The 22,181-nt window shown below is 43.1% G+C and overlaps 3 protein-coding genes across 17 annotated transcripts in view; 1 reads left to right on the top strand and 2 right to left on the bottom strand.

Moving 5' to 3' along the window:
• The window catches only part of Canx (calnexin), a 1,018,992-nt gene that overhangs the window by 80,489 nt on the left and 916,322 nt on the right, over positions 1-22,181 (bottom strand). The gene's annotated exons all lie outside the window — the stretch shown is intronic.
• Hnrnph1 (heterogeneous nuclear ribonucleoprotein H1) lies at positions 201-9,083 on the top strand. Of its 14 annotated transcripts, none has more exons than XM_051180797.1 (14): positions 201-354; positions 861-989; positions 2,102-2,257; positions 2,457-2,600; positions 4,063-4,201; positions 5,153-5,331; positions 5,424-5,495; positions 5,573-5,685; positions 5,792-5,927; positions 6,250-6,309; positions 6,401-6,490; positions 7,165-7,257; positions 7,670-7,719; positions 8,317-8,449. In XM_051180797.1, exons 2-13 carry the CDS (start codon positions 893-895, stop codon positions 7,717-7,719), a joined length of 1,329 nt encoding a protein of 442 aa, XP_051036754.1. In that variant the 5' UTR covers positions 201-354; positions 861-892; the 3' UTR covers positions 8,317-8,449. The 14 variants fall into 14 exon arrangements, with proteins under 14 accessions (XP_051036754.1, XP_051036747.1, XP_051036748.1 ...); XM_051180799.1 differs by having other exon boundaries at positions 202-354; positions 5,552-5,685; positions 6,401-6,460; XM_051180794.1 differs by having other exon boundaries at positions 202-354; positions 5,552-5,685.
• The window catches only part of Rufy1 (RUN and FYVE domain containing 1), a 43,591-nt gene continuing 32,304 nt past the window's right edge, over positions 10,895-22,181 (bottom strand). For both annotated transcript variants that reach the window (XM_051180775.1, XM_051180776.1), the window contains exons 12-18: positions 22,081-22,178; positions 20,348-20,467; positions 19,687-19,816; positions 17,138-17,232; positions 14,272-14,320; positions 12,562-12,639; positions 10,895-11,537 (exon numbers count right to left, since the gene is read on the bottom strand). In XM_051180775.1, the coding sequence (XP_051036732.1) occupies positions 11,394-11,537; positions 12,562-12,639; positions 14,272-14,320; positions 17,138-17,232; positions 19,687-19,816; positions 20,348-20,467; positions 22,081-22,178 (714 nt within the window). In that variant the 3' untranslated portion in view covers positions 10,895-11,393. The remainder of the gene's footprint in view (positions 11,538-12,561; positions 12,640-14,271; positions 14,321-17,137; positions 17,233-19,686; positions 19,817-20,347; positions 20,468-22,080; positions 22,179-22,181) is intronic.

Here is a 22,181-nt window from a genome sequence, read left to right as displayed (position 1 = left end):
TCTGGCGGGTACGTCTAGAGAACGGTTTGAAGGAAGACGCATGCGCATGAAGTAAAACGATAAACCGCTGAGACGCCAAGCGCAATAGTTGCAAAAAGGCGCAGGCGCAGAAAAAAAAAAAGCCACGGCCAGTTTATGAAGAGGGTTGAGCCCAAACGCATGCGTGTAATAACCTGACGGCGGGAGAGGGCTCGGAGTTTTGGTATCACGCATGCGTCTAATCTCAGTGTGACGCAGGTGGGCGGGGCGGGCAACAGGGTGCGCGTGCGCAGAGCTTGTCCGAAGGGCTTTATTTAGGTTGCGCAGGCGCCCGCTAATCATTTCTCCTCAGCCACGCCGAGGCTTTGTGTGGAGGTGAGTGGTGGTCTGACTTCGTTTGCTGCTAGAGCCCTTCACGGACGCCTGTTTTTGTGACGATTGCTTGTCCCCGAACCTAGGTTATAACCTGAGGGGCAGTGGCAAGCTTCGGGCTGCCACTGGGAGCCGTGAATGTCCCGCCGGCGTGGCAGCGCCGCCTAGGCCTGCAGGCCGCGCCGCTTCTATTGTGTGAGGTGTCTGAGGAGGCGGAGCGGAAGCGGCGGCCGCCATTTCCTTGCCTCCACCAGGGCTCCAGGCCGGGATCACCTTAGCTTGGGGGCCTCGACACTGAGCACACAGAGGGGCTTCGGGCTTCGGGTCGCTAGCTGAGGTCGGGTTGCATGCTTGAGTTTACGCGGTTCAGGCATCTGCACAGGCGGAGCTCCCATCGCGGCGCCGCATCCCGCAGGGCGCCTTGAAGCGGTAGGGCCAATTAAGTGACTACTTCTCAGATTGTTCCTAACACACCCACCACCCCCATCCCCGCCCCCGCCGCCCCGCAGTCTGTTTCGACGCCAGGACCCACGAAGAGACGATGATGCTGGGTGCAGAAGGTGGTGAGGGCTTCGTGGTGAAGGTCCGGGGCTTGCCCTGGTCCTGCTCTGCGGATGAAGTGCAGCGGTTTTTTTCTGGTGAGTTGAGGCGGGAGTTGTCAGTGGGGCCCGCGGCTGGGGCGGGGCGGGGCGGACCTCACGGGCTCCCCCTAGCGGGTCGCGGGCAGTAGCCGTTCTGCAGGCTGCTCGCGCCCTGCTGCCCGTAGCTGTTACGCAATGATAAATTGCGAAATCCGACCCCACCCCCTTTTTCTCCCTTGGGGATGCTGGCGCCCCGTCGGAAATTTTCAGATTTTTCTGTCTCTATGCACAAATCCATGCATTCTGAAGTTGTCTTTTCGGAAGATTTAAATAGGGAAAGATGTAATTAATTTCTCATCCCTTAGACTTGAGAAAAATTGACAAGCAGTAGTTGGATAAGTGATAGTAATTTAATTCGCTCTAGAACGCCATACTGCAGTTGTTTGCATATATTCGCTTGTAAAGGGGTGTTCTACTTCAGAAAGTTCATTTTTCATAATTTAAGATTTGATAATTGATACCAACTGAGGACGCTGAAGTTTTAGCATTTTTACAATACATTTGTAGGCTTCTTGAATTATTACTATCAGAATCTTGTTCCCAGTCTTGTAAGAAGACTGGTTTTATTTGGAAAAGATTGAAAGGTTTTCTTACTATCTGAATTTAGCTGTGGTAACAGGAAACTGCCTGTAAAACAAGAACCAAGTGTATTGGAAGCAATTGCAGGGGGCAGTTGTCGACGGGGTTTGACTTGAGCTGTGCAACTTGGAGCATTTAGTTGTTAACATTGATCCCCTTTCAGGTGAGTATTGGGCTGCAGTTTGAATGAGAAATTGCCCTGTTGTGGCTGCTGGTAGAGTAATGCTGACAAGGTACCCAAACCAGAAAGTACTGTGAAGTCACCAGATGTAGATGAGATTATTCTGAAAAATTGCACAAAACGGTGGTTAGTAGAAACTTGAGGCAGGGCGACAGCTTCATTTGAACTTAATTTCAGTATTGAGTTACTTTGATGGATTAGGAATGTATCTGAGGTAATTTGATGGTTTGAATGCTTGGTTGATTTATTTTTTTGTTTGTTTTTTGTGGAGACAGGAATATGCCTTTCTGTATCACCCAGAGATGGTTTTAGGTTTTAAATTCTGTATTAACGGTTGCTTTCTTTTCAGACTGCAAAATTCAAAATGGGGCCCAAGGTATTCGTTTCATCTACACCAGAGAAGGCAGACCGAGTGGCGAGGCTTTTGTTGAACTTGAGTCAGAAGATGAAGTCAAATTGGCCTTGAAAAAAGACAGAGAAACTATGGGACACAGATATGTTGAAGGTTTGATTTACATTGCCCTAGTAACAGTAATTGTTTAAACACATAGAGGTCTTACCCCTTCTGTATTTTAGGTATTTGACCGCATGGAAAAATGGTCATCTAAGGGAGTTTATGGCAGCTCTTCCTAGTTATCTAAAAACCCAGGAAATCTGAACTTTGTTTTCTAACCTAATTGACTAATTCTAAGCACCTCTTTCAGTATTCAAGTCAAACAACGTTGAAATGGATTGGGTGTTGAAGCATACTGGTCCAAATAGTCCTGACACGGCCAATGATGGCTTTGTACGGCTTAGAGGACTCCCTTTTGGATGTAGCAAGGAAGAAATTGTTCAGTTTTTCTCAGGTATGTAGTCCTGTTTGTTGCTGAGCAGTGAGGTATGGCAGCTTCTGGTGACATGATTTAGTATTAGTAGACTTAAAAGTTGAGTAGTCTAGGTACTTAAGTAGGCTGTTGAATATATGTTGTTGAATTCACATTTTCTTCCTGGAGACCTTCAAATAACTTTAGCCCATCTTAAAGGTGGAAATTAGAAGTACTTCCAGAGTGTTAACTTTGCCTATATTTAGTATTGTAGTTCAGAGTAGACCTTTGAGGATTCTACTCAACCATCTTAACTCCTTCCTCATATTGCTGTTTAGCAAAGTACATCAAGTTAAAGGTAAGCTCTTTTAACATTAGATTAGTGTGAGTTTAGAATGTTATGCTTTATAATGTTGTAAAATAACTTATTTTGGGTCATGGGACCAGAATTATATTCATTATTAGTCTAATTGTAAAAAATTTTTTGTGAAAGGGATTTGACTTAGCTAGCCAATTAGAATTCAAATTGTAGAAAGTGTAGGTTGAATGCTTGTAGTCACAATATGAAAACAGTATATAGAAAGTATTTTAAAGTTCTGGGCCTAAAGTATTTGAATGTTTTTATGATAGGATTGCATGTTTAGCAGAATGTTAAATAATATTAAATAGTATTAATATTCTTGATGTCATAAATGGAATTAGAAATCTTTTCAAGGTTTTTATTTAGCATATGTATTAGAACTTTGACTTAAGAGATGTTTGAATTCATAATTTGTTAGTTTGAAATCAAGTCTGTTTTTGTTTTATCTAAATTGGTGAGAATTGAATGCTGTCTGTCAACGTTAAATATGAACATAATTTCATATCTTCTAGGAAAGTGCTTTAAGGCCTTTTTGTAAGCTTGGGAATGTATCCACGGGAAGGATTTTTCATAGACGGAATTTCCAGAAGTGAATCATACTACTGTTAGAGCATATAAGAGTGCATGATTGCTGTGTAGATAGCTATTGTTGAAAGTTTAGTTTGTATGTTTGTCAATTGTGATTTTTAAGTAATGTTTTCAATTTTTATATAAACTGTTTAAATGTGTAATTTTAATCTTGAAGTTCCAATAACTTAAAGAACTGAAGTATATAATGAGGTTAAAGGTGTCTTATTTTACTGTTACATTAATGCTTAAAATCTTATAAAATTCTGTGTAATTCTATTGTTCATAGATACTAAATGTTTTTAATTGTTGAATTCTTAATGCACCCTCTGGAGTATCAAGATTTTTTTTTTTAAATGTGTATATTGTGCCTTGGGTGTGTTAAGAATTGTGTTATACTTTGTTAATAGTGGAACTTCTTATTATTGCATTGCATATTTTAAGAGTACTTGTTGAAAGCATACCATTCACCTAAAGTTAAAATTCTGGTTTATTTAAAGCTATAAGAAGAATCATTTCTGGGCTTGTGATGTTAATATTGCCCCCCTACTGGGGTTATTTGTCCTTGGGTTGAAGGGTTGGAAATCGTGCCAAATGGGATAACATTGCCGGTGGACTTCCAGGGGAGGAGTACGGGGGAGGCCTTCGTGCAGTTTGCTTCACAGGAAATAGCTGAAAAGGCTCTAAAGAAACACAAGGAAAGAATAGGGCACAGGTGGGGATGGATGGTTGGTTGGATATGTCACTTTTCTTATGGTAAACAATTAAATCCATATTCTCTCTGCTTAGAAGGAGGAAATAACCCATTTCCTGTTCCCAGTCAATTCATAACCTTCTGTAACTCCTAAATTCTTTCTAGTCAGTGTATTGCACTTTAAAAAATTTTAGGTTTTAAAATTATCCCTAGTTTATTTGGGCCATCTTTTCAATTTTGTAGGACTCTTAGTTTAATTAACCCAATCAGTAGTCGAGAGACTATGGCTTTAAAAAAATTAATGCAAACCTGTCTAGCTGTAATAACACCCACATAGGAAATTAATATTACCATAAGAAAATGTGATACTTTCTGATCTTGTTTTTAAAGTTGAAATGCAACAAACTTTTCTTGCTGTATAAATATTCTGCATATGTATTAATAAGCATAGCTTTCAAGAAATTGTCACAAAAGGTTTTATTCTCTTTGCTTGTGACTATTTTTCATTGAAGCATGCGCTTTTTACCTATGCTGATTCCTACTAAAAGCATAGGCTGGGTATTGGCGAAAAGAAGTGTGTAGTGTGGGCTAGACTGTTGGTGGAGGCTGACTTTTTAGCCCACTTGCTATACATACTGCCAAAGGATTTAAGAATTGAAATATTGAAAGTTGAGTGGAATTCTTCCCTCCTAAACCTATTTATTTGTGATACTCCTCTCTGCCTCTAAGGTTGGGCTCTGCCTCAGAGGAGTTTTTCTTTTTTTCTTATTTTTTTTCTATAAAGTTTAAATAGTCTTTTGAGTGAATTTCTGGTCATTGCCTATGCAAATATAAGAAATCTGGCTTTAAATATTAGTCAGTTTCATGGCTATGACTAAATTGTTTTTCTTGTATAATTAGAAGTAACTATATGACATGCACTAATGTTTTCTCTCCCCTCCCCGTTCCCCTTCCTTTTGGACAATGCTTTAGGTATATTGAAATATTTAAGAGCAGTCGAGCTGAAGTTAGAACTCATTATGATCCACCACGAAAACTTATGGCCATGCAGCGGCCAGGTCCCTATGACAGACCTGGGGCTGGCAGAGGGTATAACAGCATTGGCAGAGGAGCTGGTTTTGAGAGAATGAGGCGTGGTGCTTATGGTGGAGGTGTGTATGTTTTTTTATATGCAAGGTGAACCAGTTTCTTTTGTCTACGTGTTTTTCTTGTGTGTGTGTGACTAATTATACTTATCTTTTAGGTTATGGAGGCTATGATGATTACAATGGCTATAATGATGGCTATGGATTTGGCTCGGATAGATTTGGAAGAGGTAAGGTAAGAATTGAATTTCTCAGTTCAAGGGTACTTACACACTTGTCCATCTAGACCTCAATTATTGTTTTTCAGGAATGTCTGATCACAGATATGGGGATGGTGGATCTACTTTCCAGAGTACAACAGGACACTGTGTACACATGCGGGGATTACCATACAGAGCTACTGAGAATGACATTTATAATGTAAGTTTTCAGAAATTCACACAGCTGCAGCAGTAAAAATGTAGGGTGACCACAATTAAATTTAGATTTAAAAGTTAATTTTTTTGAAATAATTTTTGTATTTTAGTTTTTCTCACCACTCAACCCTGTGCGAGTACATATTGAGATTGGTCCTGATGGCAGAGTAACTGGTGAAGCAGATGTCGAGTTTGCAACCCATGAAGATGCTGTTGCAGCTATGTCAAAAGACAAAGCAAATATGCGTAAGTGTAATTAAAGCACTTGTAAGGTCAGATAGTTAAGTGACAAGCATTTAGAGTAGAGGAATAGAATAGTAAGGATATATAGGAGAGATTTCATTAGTGGGTAGCTTTGGATATATTGAAGAATCTTAGGCTTTTTTAAACTTCCATTTTGGGATTTATAAATTTGACCTTAAGTATTTTAAAAGCTAGTTCTTAAGTTCTAACATGGGAATTTTCTTTTTCTTTTCATCAAACATTTGTGATTCACAGTTACTTTTAAATTGCTTGCCTTGTTTTATTTTACCAACAAACATTTTCAAATTTTTTTTTCTCATTTCAGAACACAGATATGTAGAACTCTTCTTGAATTCTACTGCAGGAGCAAGCGGTGGTGCTTACGGTAGCCAAATGCTAGGAGGCATGGGTTTGTGTAAATATCACTTTAGTGTCTTTTTTTAAGCTAACCTTGTATGCCTTTTCTCTCATTTCAGAACACAGATATGTAGAACTCTTCTTGAATTCTACAGCAGGAGCAAGCGGTGGTGCTTATGGTAGCCAAATGATGGGAGGCATGGGCTTGTGTAAATATCGTTAGTTTTTTTAAAAACCAAAACATTTATATCTGTATAAGTAGATAATAAGCTTAAGTTAATATATAATTAGCATAAGTTTGTTAGCATAATAATGTTTAGCAAATAAAATTCAGGCAAAATAAACTTTGTAATTTACTGTATTGAATTACTAAAATCTTGTAAATGACATAAAACTGCTTAGGATAGCTTACTCAAAGTAGATACAAGTACTTTTGTTTGGGGGAGGGGACTATTGAATGTGTTACAGTATCTGTCTATAAAGTGTAAGTTTAAAATAATTAGTAAAAATACAGGATTAAAATTTTTATTTTGGTAACATAATTAGTTGGGTATAATTAACTAGGTGTTCATTGATGCCTGTATAATGACATATCTAAATAAATATCTAGCTAAGGGGGAAACCCCACTAAAGCTTCATAATATAAAAAATGCCTCTACTTAGTGAAGTCCTCGACCCTTTGGTTTATAAACATTGGACTAGCGAAAATGATGAATATAAAGGTTAATCTGGTCATAGACAGTCTTGTCATAGATAGTAGGCAGAAGGAGACAGTAATATAAGATCAAGACTGGAAAATTGTAGACATAGAATTACAAGCTCGGTACCACTAGGTACCACGTTGGATAAGGAGCAAAGCTCTAATGTTCTCTTAACTTAACAGCAAACCAGTCCAGTTACGGTGGCCCAGCCAGCCAGCAACTGAGTGGTGGTTATGGAGGTGGCTACGGTGGCCAGAGCAGCATGAGTGGATATGGTAAGTTTGTAGTTTTTTATATACCTAGAGTAAGTTTTAGGTTGGTTTGCTTAGTTGGGCTCCTTTTTAAAAGAGAGTGGGGTATTAAATGTATGGTTTTTATTACAATTCTTAATAGTGTAATTTACAGAAGAGTCATTGGGAGGAGGGGGATGTATTCTAGTAATTGCAATTTTGGAACACTGTCAAGGCAGAAAACAACTGTGTTCATTTATTAAAACATTAGTTTACGTTTTGTTTTAGTATTAAATTTTTGATGGAGGGTAATTTTTAAATATTAGGCTGGTGGTTGGGTTCAGGGCAGTATTTTACTAGTTTGTTAACCTAGGGATGGTTTTATTTATTTTTTTCAATTGGTCTAAAGAATGGTGATTTTGGTATTATAGTCTTACCCTACAAAATCCTTTTGCAGACCAAGTTTTACAGGAAAACTCCAGTGATTTTCAATCAAACATTGCGTAGGTAAATATTTTCTCAAAAAATAATTTAAATTCCCATTAAATTCCCAATAGCAAAGACTGATAATGTTGTGATAACACTTTCCTATAGCAGTCAGTGACTCTGACTTAACTCCCTGGAGGCTGCCATTTTGGGCACAGTGAGTTGCCTTTAGTCCAATTTTTGTCCTCTCACTTTTTGCCCACAATGAATAGGCAAAGCAAAAGACTTCCCCTGCACTCCCTATTCATACACACCATTCGATGGACACATAGTACATGTTTATAGTAAAATTTTTAATGCTTTGTTTAGCTTTAAAACTTCAAGTAATTCTGCAATTTTTGAAAAACACTAGTTTTCCTTTAAACTTAAAATTTCTACGTTGATCCTGAAGAACCCACTTAAAATGGTAGCACAAGAGTCTGGCAAGTTGGTACTGCAGAGAAAAGGGTTTAATTGAGATTTGTTTGGAGTCGGGATTCCCTTTTCCCAACATGCTTCTCGACAATTGGACAGCAGCCATTTGCACTCGTATACCTTTTAAACTTTTTCTTGGAATGTTATTTTATTTGCTTGGTTATTTGACACCATTCTTAACTTGTCAAATGGATCTCTTTGCAGGTAGCCAAGGAGCAGTGAACAACAGCTACTACAATAGCGGAAGCCGTGCATCTATGGGCGTGAATGGAATGGGAGGGATGTCTAGCATGTCCAGTATGAGTGGTGGATGGGGAATGTAATTGATTTTGATTGATTACTTACTGCCTCTTGGTTTTTTTTTTTTTTTTTTTTAAGACAAAAAAGGAAACCCTTCAGTTTAACAGTTTTGCAATCCAGCCTTGTGATTTGTCTACTCTTTTAAGTGAACATTGACATCACTCAAAGGACTTAGGTTCAGTGTTGATTATAGTCACCTAGGATGATGATACAGTGAGTTGAGTGAACTATAACTGTTAAACAATTCCCAGCTTTTCTCTAGTTACTGTAGGGTGTGTGTAAGCAGTAAGCGTATTTAGGTTAAAGCAGTTGAATTATGTTAAATGTTGCTCTTATACATACATTACATTGAACGCTGTTGATGCATGTTGAAAAGACATGCTTTTTTGTAAAACTCAGTAGGAGCTGCGTCTACAGTTAAAAGTGAAACATTTGGCATGTTTGTTCTAATTTCATTTGATAAACCTGTAAGGCACGTGAGTTTAAATTTTTTTTTTTTTTAAGTTGATGGAGAAATTTTGAAACACAATACCATTACTTTAGGGTTTTTGGTCTTGGTGTTTGTATGAAATTCTGAGGCCTTGGTTTAAGTCTTTCATTGTATTGTGATTTCCTTTTAGGTGTATTGCGCAAAGTGAACCTTGTCAAATAAATCTTCCTTTTGAAAGCTACATTTTCTTGTCTGTGCTTTAGTGTCATGTGTTCTTCTGGTGCTTTAATCCTGCCTGGGGTATAGTCCATGATTATGACTGGGCTACATAGACCAGGCTGGACTCAACTCAGATCTTCCTGCTCTGTCTCCCTAAGGGTGTGTACTGTCATCACCCTGAGAGAAAACCTATCTTGAAAAATAAAAAAAAAATAAAAAAAGAAAAACATAAAAAACAGAACCAAACAGAAAACTTAGTAACTCGGAGACAGGGTCTTACTGTGTAGCCCTGGCTGGCAAAAGTAAAACCAATTCCTACAGGTGTCCTCTGACCTCTGCCATGCTCTGGCACTGTACTTTCATGCGTCAACATTTGTTCAGGCTTGGAAAGTACAAGCCAGACCAGGGACTGAGGCTTTCATATAGTTGAATTTGGAGTCAAAACTTCATCTTGATGCGGCAGCTAAGTATTGGTGTCTTGGGACCTGGATTCATTATGAATGACCCTTAATATATGTATTATGTTACTTGGGTAGAGTTGTAATTGGGGAGAACAAAGAAAAACGTGAATACTTGTATACCAATTCTCAAGCAGCGGCATGGAAAAGGTGTTGCCCTGCTTTCTCTTGTGTGCAGATGAAAGAAATGACTAATGCCCCCAGAAAGCTGGAGCCCAAGTTGGGTATACTGAAAAAGGGACAGACCTATCTAGAGCAGTTTGGGGGTTGTAATTAATGGAAAAACTGGGTCTTTTGAGGTTAGTAAAAGGGGCTCAGGCAGGGGAGGAGCAGATTCCTTTGGCTCTTTGTACTACCTGCAGTTAGGACATGGATGGCTTTGGAGCTGCTGAGGTCTGGCTTTAAATCCTGGCTGCAGTCCTTGGCTATAGGACTTGGGATAAGTGGGGGTTGGGTAGAGAGAGGCAGATGAGAAACATCCTCTGCAGAACATGGGCAATGGGTGCTGGAAATAAAGCACCAAAACTAGTAGTAACGAAAGTGGGAGTTAGGAGAGACAGGCTTGGGTTGGGTTGGGGCAGAGTCTGAACAGTAAACATGGAATTGGTGAAAAGTGGAGGTGTCAATTGTGAACAAGGTCTACAAGGGTGGGAAAGTTCGAGGGCTGGAAGAGAGGTGGACTGCCTGCTTTGGCTGAGGGCTCAGGCAAGATGGCTCACTAAATAAAGGTGTTTGCTGCCAAGCCTAATCACTCATCTTGAGTTTGATTCCTGGAAGTCACAAGCTGGAAGGGAATTCTAATAGGCTGGCATCTGACCTTGTATCCTGGCACTTGTCTGCCTGTCCCTTTCCTGCCCAAAGACGTTTGAGAACAGTTTTCAGTAAATATCGAGATAGTCCAACATCTATAAAATAGGCTTTGTGTGTTTTGCTAGACATAGTGGCACGCAATTCCAGTACTTGGGAGGTAGAGGCAAGAGGATCATTTCAACACCAGCCTTGGCTGCATTTGAATTTGAGACCAGACCAGGCTATCTGAGACCTTGTCTCAAAACAAAAAGGTTCTTTCTGTGTTAACTGAGTCTGCCTATTTGCAAGCTGTGTCCTGAGCATTTTCAAGGCAGGCCAAGTGAGGTGCACAGTGGTCATTCTTGGCTCATTTCTACTTGATTACAATGAGGATATAACCCCAGTGCAAGTCAGGCATCTGTGTAAATGCGTACTTGGACTTTGGTGACAGGCTTGACCCACCTGGGTGGAACAGCCTGAGTCCAAGCAACACAATGGCTGAAGAGCTCAAACCCAGCAGACCCTCATCCCCAAGGGTCACAGAGCCCTCCATAGGCAAGCTGGAGGCCAGCACTTTGTACAAGAGTGAAAAATAAAGGATTTTATTGCAGGGCTAATGGTAGGTGTTGACAGGGACAGGATGGCAAATGCTGGATTCTGAGGCAGACAAGGCACACTGACACAGCAGAAATCAAGGGTTCTGTGGGTGTGGGTAGGAAAGAGAAAGGATTCTATACTAGTGCAAATGCTGCAAAATAGGTTAATCTTTTGAAAAGTGAAAGTGACAGTACCAAAATCATGAAGTTACACCTGTACCAAAGCCAGGCTATAACTGAGGGCGCAGACATGTCAGACTAGAGGAGTGGCGCTCCACAAAAAACGATGGAAAAAATGCTCAGCTGCCACTTGGCGCTGTCTTCAGAGGCTGACAGCCTGGTGAAGATTTCATTCTTTACTTTGATTCTCTTGGGCCCTTGCAGGTCTCTGGAGACCCAGAGTTTGGCACTGTACCTGAGGCTTTCCACCACTCTGAGGGTGGAGGTCAACAGGCTTAATTAAGATCCCTTCTGGTGGGGCTGATGGCCTCAGGAGGCCGTGGAGGAGCAGCGCTGCAGGAGCAGGGTGTGACAGCTGTCACACACACGCACTGGCTTAGGGTAGGAGGGCAGGGCCAGCTCGTTGCTGGAGCAGGTATTGCAGAAAATGTGGCCACAGTTCCGGCAGTGGTGCTACGAGACAGGAAAAAGGCAGTCAAGACAACTGGGGAGATGGCAACCCACACCTACCCTGCTTTGTGAAACCTGGCTTCTCTAATGGCCATGTCTTAGACCCAACACGCTTTTAGACACTCTCCCCTGATTGGGGACAGACAGTGGTGGCTTATAAACAGGCCGAGAATCTGGTACTTATTGGGGTTGGGTTTTTGGGGGTAGGGTGGGGTGGGGAGATAGGGTCTCACTATGTGTCACCTTGGCTATTTCTCTCTCTGCTTCCTGAATGCTGGGATTAAAAACATGTACCACCACACCTGGCTGTGTTGGGTTCTCTGATGTGATGGATGCCAAGCTCAGCCTGGATAACCTCTGCTCCTGGCTCTGTAGACAATTAGACTGCCCAGAATGTTCATGTGGGGATGGCCAGACTGCTGCCTCAGCCTTCAGAAGGTCTTGAAAAATGGGAGGGTCATTTCCAATTCTGAACTTACCCAAGTTGGGCACTTTGGCTTTCTCTTTTCCACAGATGAAAACTGATGTGAGGGGTGGGGGTAGGAGAGGTGGTAAGCCCACAGCTGTGGACAGGCTGGTGTTATAGACCTTCCCTGTGTAAGTGACCCCTTAAGCTCCCAGCATTATGTACTTCCAAACCCATCCTCTAACTGGTCTTTGATGAGGCAGTTCAAGGTCCTGCTATCATGGACCGAAAAGAGGGACCCAGGACTTTCTGTTTTCAGAGCCTGGCAGCAGGCTACATGGGTAGACACAGACCTAGTTCACTCAGTGAGATTCTACTGAGCTGACCTTACAGGTTCCCACGGGTGGTTTGCCTAAGTTAGTTGTGCTGCTTACAGAGGACTGCCAGTGGCATACCCACTTGCAGCAGCTCTACACAGAAGCTATGCTGCCCCAAGAATATCAGTTATTAAAGGACATGGGGCAAGGGCCTTTAGCCAGCCAACAGGCATAACTGTAGTGCAAAGACGTGCTTTTCCTGGGAACCAGAGAAGAATCCAGGGTGGGAGTGGCCCCTACATACCTTTCTTCGGGAAATGGAGAACTCCTTCTCACACTGCTTACAGTATGTTGCTTCATCGTCTTTCAACCATGTGTGGCCCTGAGGAAGAAAAAACACCTGAGAACTTCACCTCATGTCAGCCCTTGGTTGGCTGCATCAACTGTCTTGTGACTGCCGTGATTTAGGCTTGGAGGACTAATGGAGCCCTTTCATACTGACTGTAGGTGGCATTCACTTATTTGTAACAAAGTGCCTGCTCTCAGCATCCTGGCCTCAGTCAAAGCTGGTTCATTCAAGATGATCCCCTGCCCATTTAAGAAGTTCCCTAGCTCAGCTAGTTCCCTAGCGACAACATCGTGGACCTCGAGCAACTGCATCATTGGTGCTAAGGACCACGCATCCATCCAGATGAGTGTGGCCAAGGCTGACAGGTACACAGGGCGGTTTAATGGCCAGTTTCAAACTGATGCTATTTGCGGGGGCATTCACAGGATGGGCGAGTCAGATGATTCTATTCTCTGATTGGCTAAGGCTGATGGAATCATCTCAAAGAACTTTTGACCACAAGAAATGGGAGAATATTTTTCATAAACAAAAGTGAGACAGTAAAAAGAAAACCAAGAAGTTCCCTACAGCTGAAGTTACCACAGTCAAACTGGTTCCTGCAACCCCAGGCCCAGCCATGACTAGCTAAACTGGCAGGAGGGTAGGCTAGCCAGATCTGAGCTAAGCTCAAACAAGTGACATGGACCTCTGCAGAGAGACAATGTGTAGGGGAGGAATGCCTTTAGGTTTATGAAGCTCTTCTGCACACCCATCCCTATATCCTCAAATGGCTCTAGGAGATAGCTTAGCTACATTATATAAGAGAAACTGGAAGCTCTGGAAGAGTATGTTTTTTTTTTTTGTTTTTTTTTTTTTTTTTTTTTTTTTGTAGCTTTGGAAGCTATCCTGGAACTAGCTCTTGTAGACCAGGCTGGCCTGAAACTCACAGAGATCCACATGCCTCTGCCTCTGAGTGCTGGGATTAAAGGCGTGCAGCACCACCACCATGAAAAATTGATCTGAGATATATTAAGCCTTAGGAATTTTGTAGTGATCAGAGGGGTCAAGGGTCCCTTTACTGTGCCAGAGAAGCAGGCTGCTGGGAATACCTAAGGCACCCTTAGTCTAGAAAGCCCCTCTGGTGAAATCTGATGCCATTGTCAAGTAAATATTGCATGGCAACACAACAATTATAATCCAGGACCTCATTTAAAGAGCAGGAGCAGCCAGGGGTCCATACAACTGCTGGTCTGGAGGTGGCTGTGCAGCTTGGCCTCCCACTGTGAAGGAGGCAGCTTTCTGCCTTTCAGCATCTGCTCTGCCGTGGCAGTTGGGGGAGGCAGGCCCTACTGGCATCCTGTGTGTGTACAGAACAGAGAGCTCACAGACAATGGGCATAGTGCCTACCAAGAGTTTGGGCTTAGAGGGACTGCCACCAGCTCACACCTGTCCCCCTGCAGCAATGGCATCTCAGACATGCCTGTGGCACTATGTTGTCACGACTGTGAGCAGTCTTTATTTTACTTTGTGACTATCTCACTATGTAACCCTGGATGGCCTGGAGCCTGCAACGTAGATTAGGCTAGCCTTGAATTCAGAGATTTGAGGGTCTTTGTCTCCGGAGTGCCGGGACTACATCACAATCAGCTGTAAGTGATTTTTGCTTAATATAAGTAACTTTAATACCTTCAGAGCCTTATTTACTTCCTTTATGTCTTCCATCTTTAGTTTGGACCTGAAAAAAAAAATAATTTTTTTTTCAGTAGTGAAAGATTGTGACATAGCTAACGTAGTTATTATGGCTGTGAGTGGGACACTGGAGTAGGAAGAGGACACAACAGGGATTCTCTTGTCTTTTCTTCTTCTTTTTTTTTTTTTTCTTTTTGTGACAGGGTTTCTCTGTGTAGCCCTGTCTGTCCTGGAACTCACTCTGTAGATCAGGGTGGCCTCAAACTCACAGAGATCCTCCTGCCTCTGTCTCTTTAGTACTGGGATTGCAGGTAGGCACCACCAGGTAAAATGGGTTCTTCTAAAATGCTTCCCCATTTTGGTGTGACCTGAGGTTGTATTTCACACACACACACACACACACACACACACACACACACCCCATCCCTCCAACCCTGGCTCATATGTCTGCTAAGCCTGGGACAACAAGACTTGCAAGCCCACAAGGGTCAAAAAGTAGTGGCTGTCCACTACTTAAGAATGGTGAATGAGCTAGGCCGTGGTAGTGCACAGCTTCTACTTCCCAAAATTCTGGGAGTAACAATGTCCACCAACATGCCTGGCAATAGGTCCTGCCCCTTTTTAGGCAGGGTCTGTCTATGGTCCTGGATTAGAACTCACTATGTAGACCAGGTTGGCTTTGAACTTACTGAGGTCTGCCTCTGCCTCCAGAGTGCTAGAATAAAGGTGTGCACCAATACGCCTGGTGCCTTAAAAGCTGGTTAGTCTAAATGTTTTAGATCGATAGGTGTCAAGTTGTAGGTTTCTGAGAGACAGGTTGAATTAAGCCAGAGCTTCCAAAACAGCATCAGAACATTCAGAAATCACCATGACCTTCATTAGTGACTAGCAGGTAGCCCCTTAACCTGTCCAGCTGCACAAAAAGGCCAGCAGACAGACTGGACCAAAGGCTGTCCTGGTGGACAGGCCTTGGGAGACCAGGTCAATATGACAGTCTGTCCACACAGATCTCTAGGAAACAACTTGGGGAGTGTATACAAGTTCCCAAGATACAGAAACTGCAAAAGTTCCTATAACTGGTAGCAGGGCCTAAGAATAAGCCATTTCCTTCTTAGAAAACAGCATCAGAACACTCAATCACTGTGGCCTTCATTAATGACCAGGAGGTAGCCCCTTCCCTGTCCAGCAGAAAAAGTTTAGCCAACTTGTTGGATCAGAAGCTGTCCCAACAAGGGCTTGCAGGAAGGGGAGATGAGGAGGAAAGTGGCTTATTGGGCAGTCCTGTCTGGGTTGCATGTATGCCTAACTTTGCTACAGCTTGGCTCTGAGGGACATGGTGACTAAACATCTCCAGATAGGATTCCAAAGCTAGATCAGGTGGTAGCACTGAGACATCTCCAAGGTCAGAAAACTACTGACATTTTTGAGGACCACTGAACCTCATTCTGCTTTGGGTCTATCCAGTGTAGGGACAGGAAGATGGGAGTCCCAGATCTAAACCCAACTAGTCCCTCTAGCCAGCTCCACATCTGCTTCTGATGAGTGCTGCTGGGCTGCTCAAGGAGTTGACCTGTGCTTAGCATGGGGACAGACATTTGGCCTTGTGTTTGCTCAGGCAGATCAAGCTGGGGTGGGGAAAAGGGCAGAACATGGCAAGTACCAGATCAGGAGGGTGGAGTGTATGGAGAGGGTTAGGGCTCAGGATGGGACATTGCCCAACAGTAGCCCTGTGCATCTCTAGAAAGAAGCTGGGTGAGAACATGCATGAGCAGCCTTTGTTTGCCATCTGAAAGAGGCCAAAGTCAGAACATTCATTCTCCTTTCTTAGTAACAGGAGACCTTCCAATAGCCATGATGCATGCTCTGATCCTGGTTTGGAAACTGTGGAAGGACTGCAAGTTCAAGGTCAGACTGAGATACACAATAAGATCATCTCAAATCAGTCTCTACTATCACACTCATACAACAACAAAGTAGGAGATACTCAGTAGTTAAGAGCACTCCCTGTTTTTCTAGGGGACCTGAGCCCAGTTGCCAGCATCCATGTCTGGTGGCTCACAATTGCCTGTAACTCCAGCTCCAGGAAACCCAATGCCTTTGGCCTCTTGGGCCATCAGCACTTATGTGAACATACCCACCCCACACGCACTTAAAAATAAAAATAGGCCAGCCTGGTATACAAAGCGAGTTCCAGGACAGGTTCCAAAGCTACAAAGAGAAACCCTGTCTCCACAAACAAAAAGCCAACCAACCAACCAACCAACCAACCAACCAACCAAATAAATAAATAAATAAATAAATAAATAAATAAAATAAAAAACAATAAATTAAATAAATAAATAACAAATAATAAATTGTTTAAAAGACAAAATAGGAGGGCTGGAGAGATGGCTCAGAAGAGCACTGGCTGCTCTTCCAGAGATCCTGAGTTCAATTTCCAGCAACCACACAGTGGCTCACAGCCACCTGTAATGAGATCAGTGCCCTCTTCTGGCCTGCAGGGATACATTGAGGCAGAAAGCTGCATAAATAAATTAATTAATTAAAAAAAATTTTTCAAAAAACAAAATAGGAGACCTTCCAACTTTTCATACAAAACAAAAGCTTATGTACATCCTCATACTTCTTGAATTTCTCTGGCTTCCTCTCATTTGGTTCCCATCTCTAAACCTCTTCTGTATGTGTATTCTGGCTGATACTGGTCACAACTCCCCAATGCTCTGGTCATGGGTGGAGCAAGAAGAACTTTTCTTCTCATAGCCCCTGCCAGGTGCCGGAGCCACCAGTGTCTGGTCACAGGAGAAAAGGATTCTCAAAGGGCTAGGAGTCACACAGCGGCCCCTTGCTTGTAGGTGGCTCTTACTGGCTGAGGTGCAGTCCCATTTCCTGGAGGGCTTGCTCCTGCTCCTCACAGACCTTCTGTAACTCCGCCTTCTCATCTTGGAGCTCCCGTAGCTCCTGAAATAGACAAGCCACATGTCACACACAACTACATTTTCCTTCTTTAAATGTTTAGTAACCAGTGTGGTCAGGAGATCAGAATGTCTTGCAGAAGCATAGTTTTGTTACATGAATATCGTCCAACAGAGGGTTCTCTTGTAGATAACTTTATACCACCTACGAGCAGATGATATGGTGAGTTAGAGATCAACCTGGGCTACCAGAGACCCTTTCAAACAACAACTACAAGTGGCTCTTAGCTGGACACAAGGATACAGGACAGGGATGATATGCATTCAGGCCAATTAAGAACAGTTACCCAAGCCAGGCAGTGGTGGGGCACGTCTTTAATCCCAGTATTCAGGAGGCAGAGGCGGGTATATCTCTGAGTTCAAGGCCAGCATAGTCCATGGTCCTAGTTTCAAGACAGCCAGGCTACACAAAGAAAACGTTGACTCTGAAAACAAAACAAAACAAAACAAAACAAAACAAAAAAAAAAAAAAAAAAAAAAGGGAGGGAGACATGACCAGTTTTGCAGTTCCTGGTGGCACATGCTTCACACCTTTAATCCTTTAATCCTAGTACTTATAACACAGAGGCAGGTGGATCTCTGTGAGATCCAGGCAAGCCTGGTTTATATAGTAAGACCCTGTCTATAGTCCCTGTCTTAAAACACAAAAAACAGTTACCCCAATGAACAAGTAAATCTTTGCTTTACTTGTTTTAAAAGCACAGTTATCTGCGGGTCAGATATGGTAGTACACATGTGTAATCTTAGCTCTTGAGAGCTGGAGACAGCATTAGGAGCTCAATGTGCTCCTTTACTATATACCAAGTTTGAGATCAACCTAGGCTACAAGAGACCTTATCACAAAACAAAACACAAATCACTCCCCTTCCACAGCTATCTGCAAAGTATACAGACTTCTGGGGACAGAGAGGACTCCTGGAAGAGGGAAGGTGGAGTCACCAGCTGACACACCCAGGAAACAAGAGGTACAAGATGGAAGAGAGGTAATTCTATGTGGCAGAATAGAGATTAATGTAAATGGGTTAATTTAAGTTATAAGAGCCAGTTGAGCTAAGCCTAAGCTAAAAGCTAAGCTTTCATAATTAATAAGAAGTTTTTGTGTCATTATTTGTGAGCTGGTGGCCAACGAAAAAGCTTGCTACAGTGTGTAGCATTCAAATGCACACTGAAGTATTTTAAGGTAGGTATGCTCAATGACAAAGGCACTTTCTAGGACTTCTCATGACTGTTTTCTTCCCTTCCCCTTTCTGAGACTGGTGTGGCTCTTGAGTCCCTTATTTCCCTTGAAGAGCCTCTGGGCCCACATTGTACAGTGGCGCCCGTTACTACTGTGACAGTTGCCATGTCACAGGATGTGCTGAGGGTAGTGCACTTTTGGCTTTATTGCCCAGGTGGGGTCAGTACATCTGGGAGCCCAGTGCTCAGGGTGCATGGACGTACCCAGGAAATCAATACAGCAAACTGCTGTCAGCAGGAGCTCCTGAGAGGTCTGCTTCTACTTACAGGAATGTCACTAGGTCAATATCCCACTTCCCTTGCTCACAGGATCCAGGACATTCCTGAAAGTGACACTGGGAACTCCAGAAAACTGAAGTGATGGCAGAAGGAAATGGACATAGGATGCTTGTAGGGTCTGGTTCTGTCTGCTTTCTGGGATGACTTGAGCTTTGGGAGGAACGGCCAGCCAACCTCTGGGGGGGCCATGTGCACAGGCTTTTGCTGAAAATGCTAACTGGTTCCTTACAGTTTCTTCAGACAGGAGCCCAGCACCAGCTTGCTGTGGAACATTCCCTTACACAGTGTGGATATATGTCTCTGTGATTGGTTTAATAAAGAAGCTGACAAATAGCTGAACAGAATAAGGTTAGGCAGGAGAACCAACCTAGGAGGATGCAGGGAGGAAGAAGGGGTGGAGTCTGGAGTTGCCAGTCACACACAGAGGGAGCAGGAGATGAATGTGCCATGTTAATAAATGTATCACCACATGGCAGAGCATAAATAATAAGCCTGAGCTATTGACCAAGCATCTATAATATAAGCCTTAGTGTGCTTGAGAGTGACTGCAGAAGAGTGAAACCCTACCTACACCAGCTCACCACACAGTTGCTGGTTTTAAGACCACCTGTAAGGGGCACCCCTCCCTGCCCAGTAAGCGGCTGGCTGGCTGGCTGGCTGGCTGGCTGCCTGGCTGGCTGGGTTCTCCCCAAGACCTCTGCTTCTCTGTTCTTCCCAGCTCCTCTTTGCCTTTTCTCACTCTCAGGCCCATCTGGCTGACTCCATGACTTATCACTTGTCTTTGCTATCTCCTCTTGGGAAAGATGCCATGCGGGGGTGGGAGCAGTGCTCGAGCCCAGTCCCCAGGCAGAGGCACTGGAGGGACTGGCCCTTCACAGGGTTTCTGGAGAAGGCCCAGTGCTTTGCCCGTAGGCAGCCACCTTACCTTCTTTAGCCCTTCCACTTGCTGCAGCTCAGTCTGGAGCAGACAGGAGGTGTCTCTCTCATGCTGTAATTCTTTCTGGAGAGTTTGTCTTTGTTCTTTTTCTGATTTCAATTCTTTCTCTAGACTTGAGCTGTTTCCCCAAAAATGACTAGAGTTAGTTTCAGTGGGAGGTTTCCATGGAAGACCCACATTCTACCATACAAGATAGGAGAAAGCAGCAGAATGGCCACATGAACACCAAAACCCTTACGTGGGGTGAAAGCAGGCCTCCTCCTGTAGGGTCACCTACTCCCCCAAAAGACTGAGACAGAAACACTGAGGACTATACAAGGACCTGAGCAGCAAAAATTTCAGTATCTGCTTGGCTTTTTACAGCCCATATTCAGTAGACAGGAAGATACTAAAAAAGCAGGAGGAAAGTGATCAAGGTCAGGGGTGAGCCTGGCTGAATCCTGACTCATCTTTCACCAGCAAAGGAGACCAGGGGCACAGCTGGCCCCTGGAGCCTACCTGCTCAGTTCTCTTACTCAGCACACAATCTCTCATGCTAACCTGGGTGGGGGACTGGTTATAACCTAGTCTCTTGCAGACAAGAAGAAAGGTAGGAAGTGACCTCCTAGTCTTCCCAAGCTGACCTCTCTGCAGGTGCCGGGCTCCTTACCATTGGTCACGCAGCTGGGACAGTTGTATCTGCAGAGCACTGACCCTCCCGCTGAGCTCCTGCTGCAGCTTGTGGCTCCGGTCTTCTGCCCCCTGTCTGGCCCTCTCTGCCTGCTGCAACCTGGAGGCAATGGCAAGCACACTGTCTTTGTAAGGAAAGGCTCACCTCTCAGACTGAAAACTTTTGGCTTGAGCTGCTTCCCTCCTTCCCTCCCTTCTTCTCTCCATCCTTTCTTTTGTTCTTTGGTTTTTTTTTTTAATTGTTTTTTGTTGTGTTTTTCAAGATAGGGTTTCTCTGTAGCTTTGGAGCCTGTCCTGGAACTTGCTCTGTGGACCAGGCTTCAAACTCAGATCTGCCTGCCTCTGCCTCCCGAGTGCTGGAATTAAAGGTCACTGACACCTTGCCCAGAAAGTTTAGAATTTTTATGCATTCTAATTCACCAAGTGTGGAATATTCCTTTACACTGTGTGAGTATATGCCACTGTTATTGGGTTAATAAAGGAGCTGACTGGCCAATAGCAGAACAGGAAGAGGTTAGACAGGACTTCAGACAAAAAAAAAAAAAAAAAAAAAAAAGAGAGAGAGAGACAGAGAGAGGAAAAAGAAGGGGAAGGGGAGGAGTCTCGGAGTCTCAAGGAAAGGTGGAAAGGAGGAGTTGAACTAGACTAAGAAAAGGTACCGAGCCATGTGGCAGAGTGTAGATGAGAAATATAGGTTAATTTAAAATGTAAGAGTTAGCTACTAACAAGCATGAACTATTGGCCAAGCATTAATAATTAATAGTAACTCTCTGTGTGATTATTTAAAAGAGTTTTTAAAAAAGAAGAACTGCTATGATCATGGTATCTCTTCATAGCAATAGAAACCCTAACTAAGACATAGTTATGCTTTTATGCTACCTCAAAAAGAAATCTCTTTGCCTACCCCAAAGTCAAAGGATTTCCTGTTTCCTTCTAAACAGTTTTTAGTTTTATAGTGAAATTTATGATGCCCTGTGAGCCAGCTGATTAGAGGTGTGGTTGAGAGCCACTGCTGATTGAAAAGACCACTTTTGCTACACAGTGGTGTAGTGGTGGCACACACCTTTAATCCCAGTATTTCAGAGGCAGAGGCTGGAGGACCTACAGGATGGCCGGAGCTACATAGAGAAATCCCGTCTCAAAAAAACCAACCAACCAACCAACAAAACAACAACAAAAAGACCACCTTTGCTTTATGGAGCAGCCATCTTTTTTGGTATGCTATCATTTCTTTTTTTAAAATGTACTTTGTATGTGTATGTATGTGTTGGAGCTTGCAGAGGCCAGAAGATCTCATGAGCTGGACTTAAAGGTCATTGTAAGCTACCCGATGTGGGTGGTAGGAACTGAACTTGAATCTTCTCTAAGAAGAGTAAGTGCTCTTAATTGCTGAGCCATCTCTCCAGCCCCTGGGACTCTATTCTGATCCACTGCTGAGCTGATATTTGAATGTGACAGTGACAATCCATTCTGTCTAGTTGCAAAGCCTGAGAGGACATTCTGATGTAGTGGCCAAAAGCCTGACTGACTAAATAGTGCATAGGCCAGGCTGGGTGGTACACCTAGGCTTTTCCATAGACAGAGGGTGAGCCAAGGAAGGACAGTCACCCCAATTTGTCTGAACTTCTCAGTGGGACTCTGTTGTTCTTTCTCTCTAGGCCCAAGAAGGTTCAGAACCTTCTAGAGATTGCTATCTACCAGGAAATTGATTACCTTTCTTCCATTTGTTTCATGCTGGACATCACTTGATTTGTTTTTCCTTCAAAAGATGAGATGGCTTCATTCTTCTGCTGTAAACTGTTCTCGGCATTCTA

This window comes from Phodopus roborovskii, unplaced genomic scaffold, assembly GCF_943737965.1.
Source record: "Phodopus roborovskii unplaced genomic scaffold, PHOROB, whole genome shotgun sequence".
NCBI classification, from domain to species: Eukaryota; Metazoa; Chordata; class Mammalia; order Rodentia; family Cricetidae; genus Phodopus; species Phodopus roborovskii.
The sequence above is the reverse complement of the archived record's forward strand: the minus strand, read 5'-3'. Positions and strand labels throughout refer to the sequence as shown.

Excerpts from the sequence above, each read along its gene's own strand:
- Hnrnph1 (XM_051180789.1), top strand. The coding sequence starts at position 893 with ATGATGCTGGGTGCAGAAGGTGGTGAGGGCTTCGTGGTGAAGGTCCGG. Across the intron at positions 990-2,101 it reads AGTGCAGCGGTTTTTTTCTG|ACTGCAAAATTCAAAATGGG; the intron begins GTGAGTTGAGGC and ends CTTTCTTTTCAG. Across the intron at positions 2,601-4,062 it reads AATTGTTCAGTTTTTCTCAG|GGTTGGAAATCGTGCCAAAT; the intron begins GTATGTAGTCCT and ends CTTGGGTTGAAG.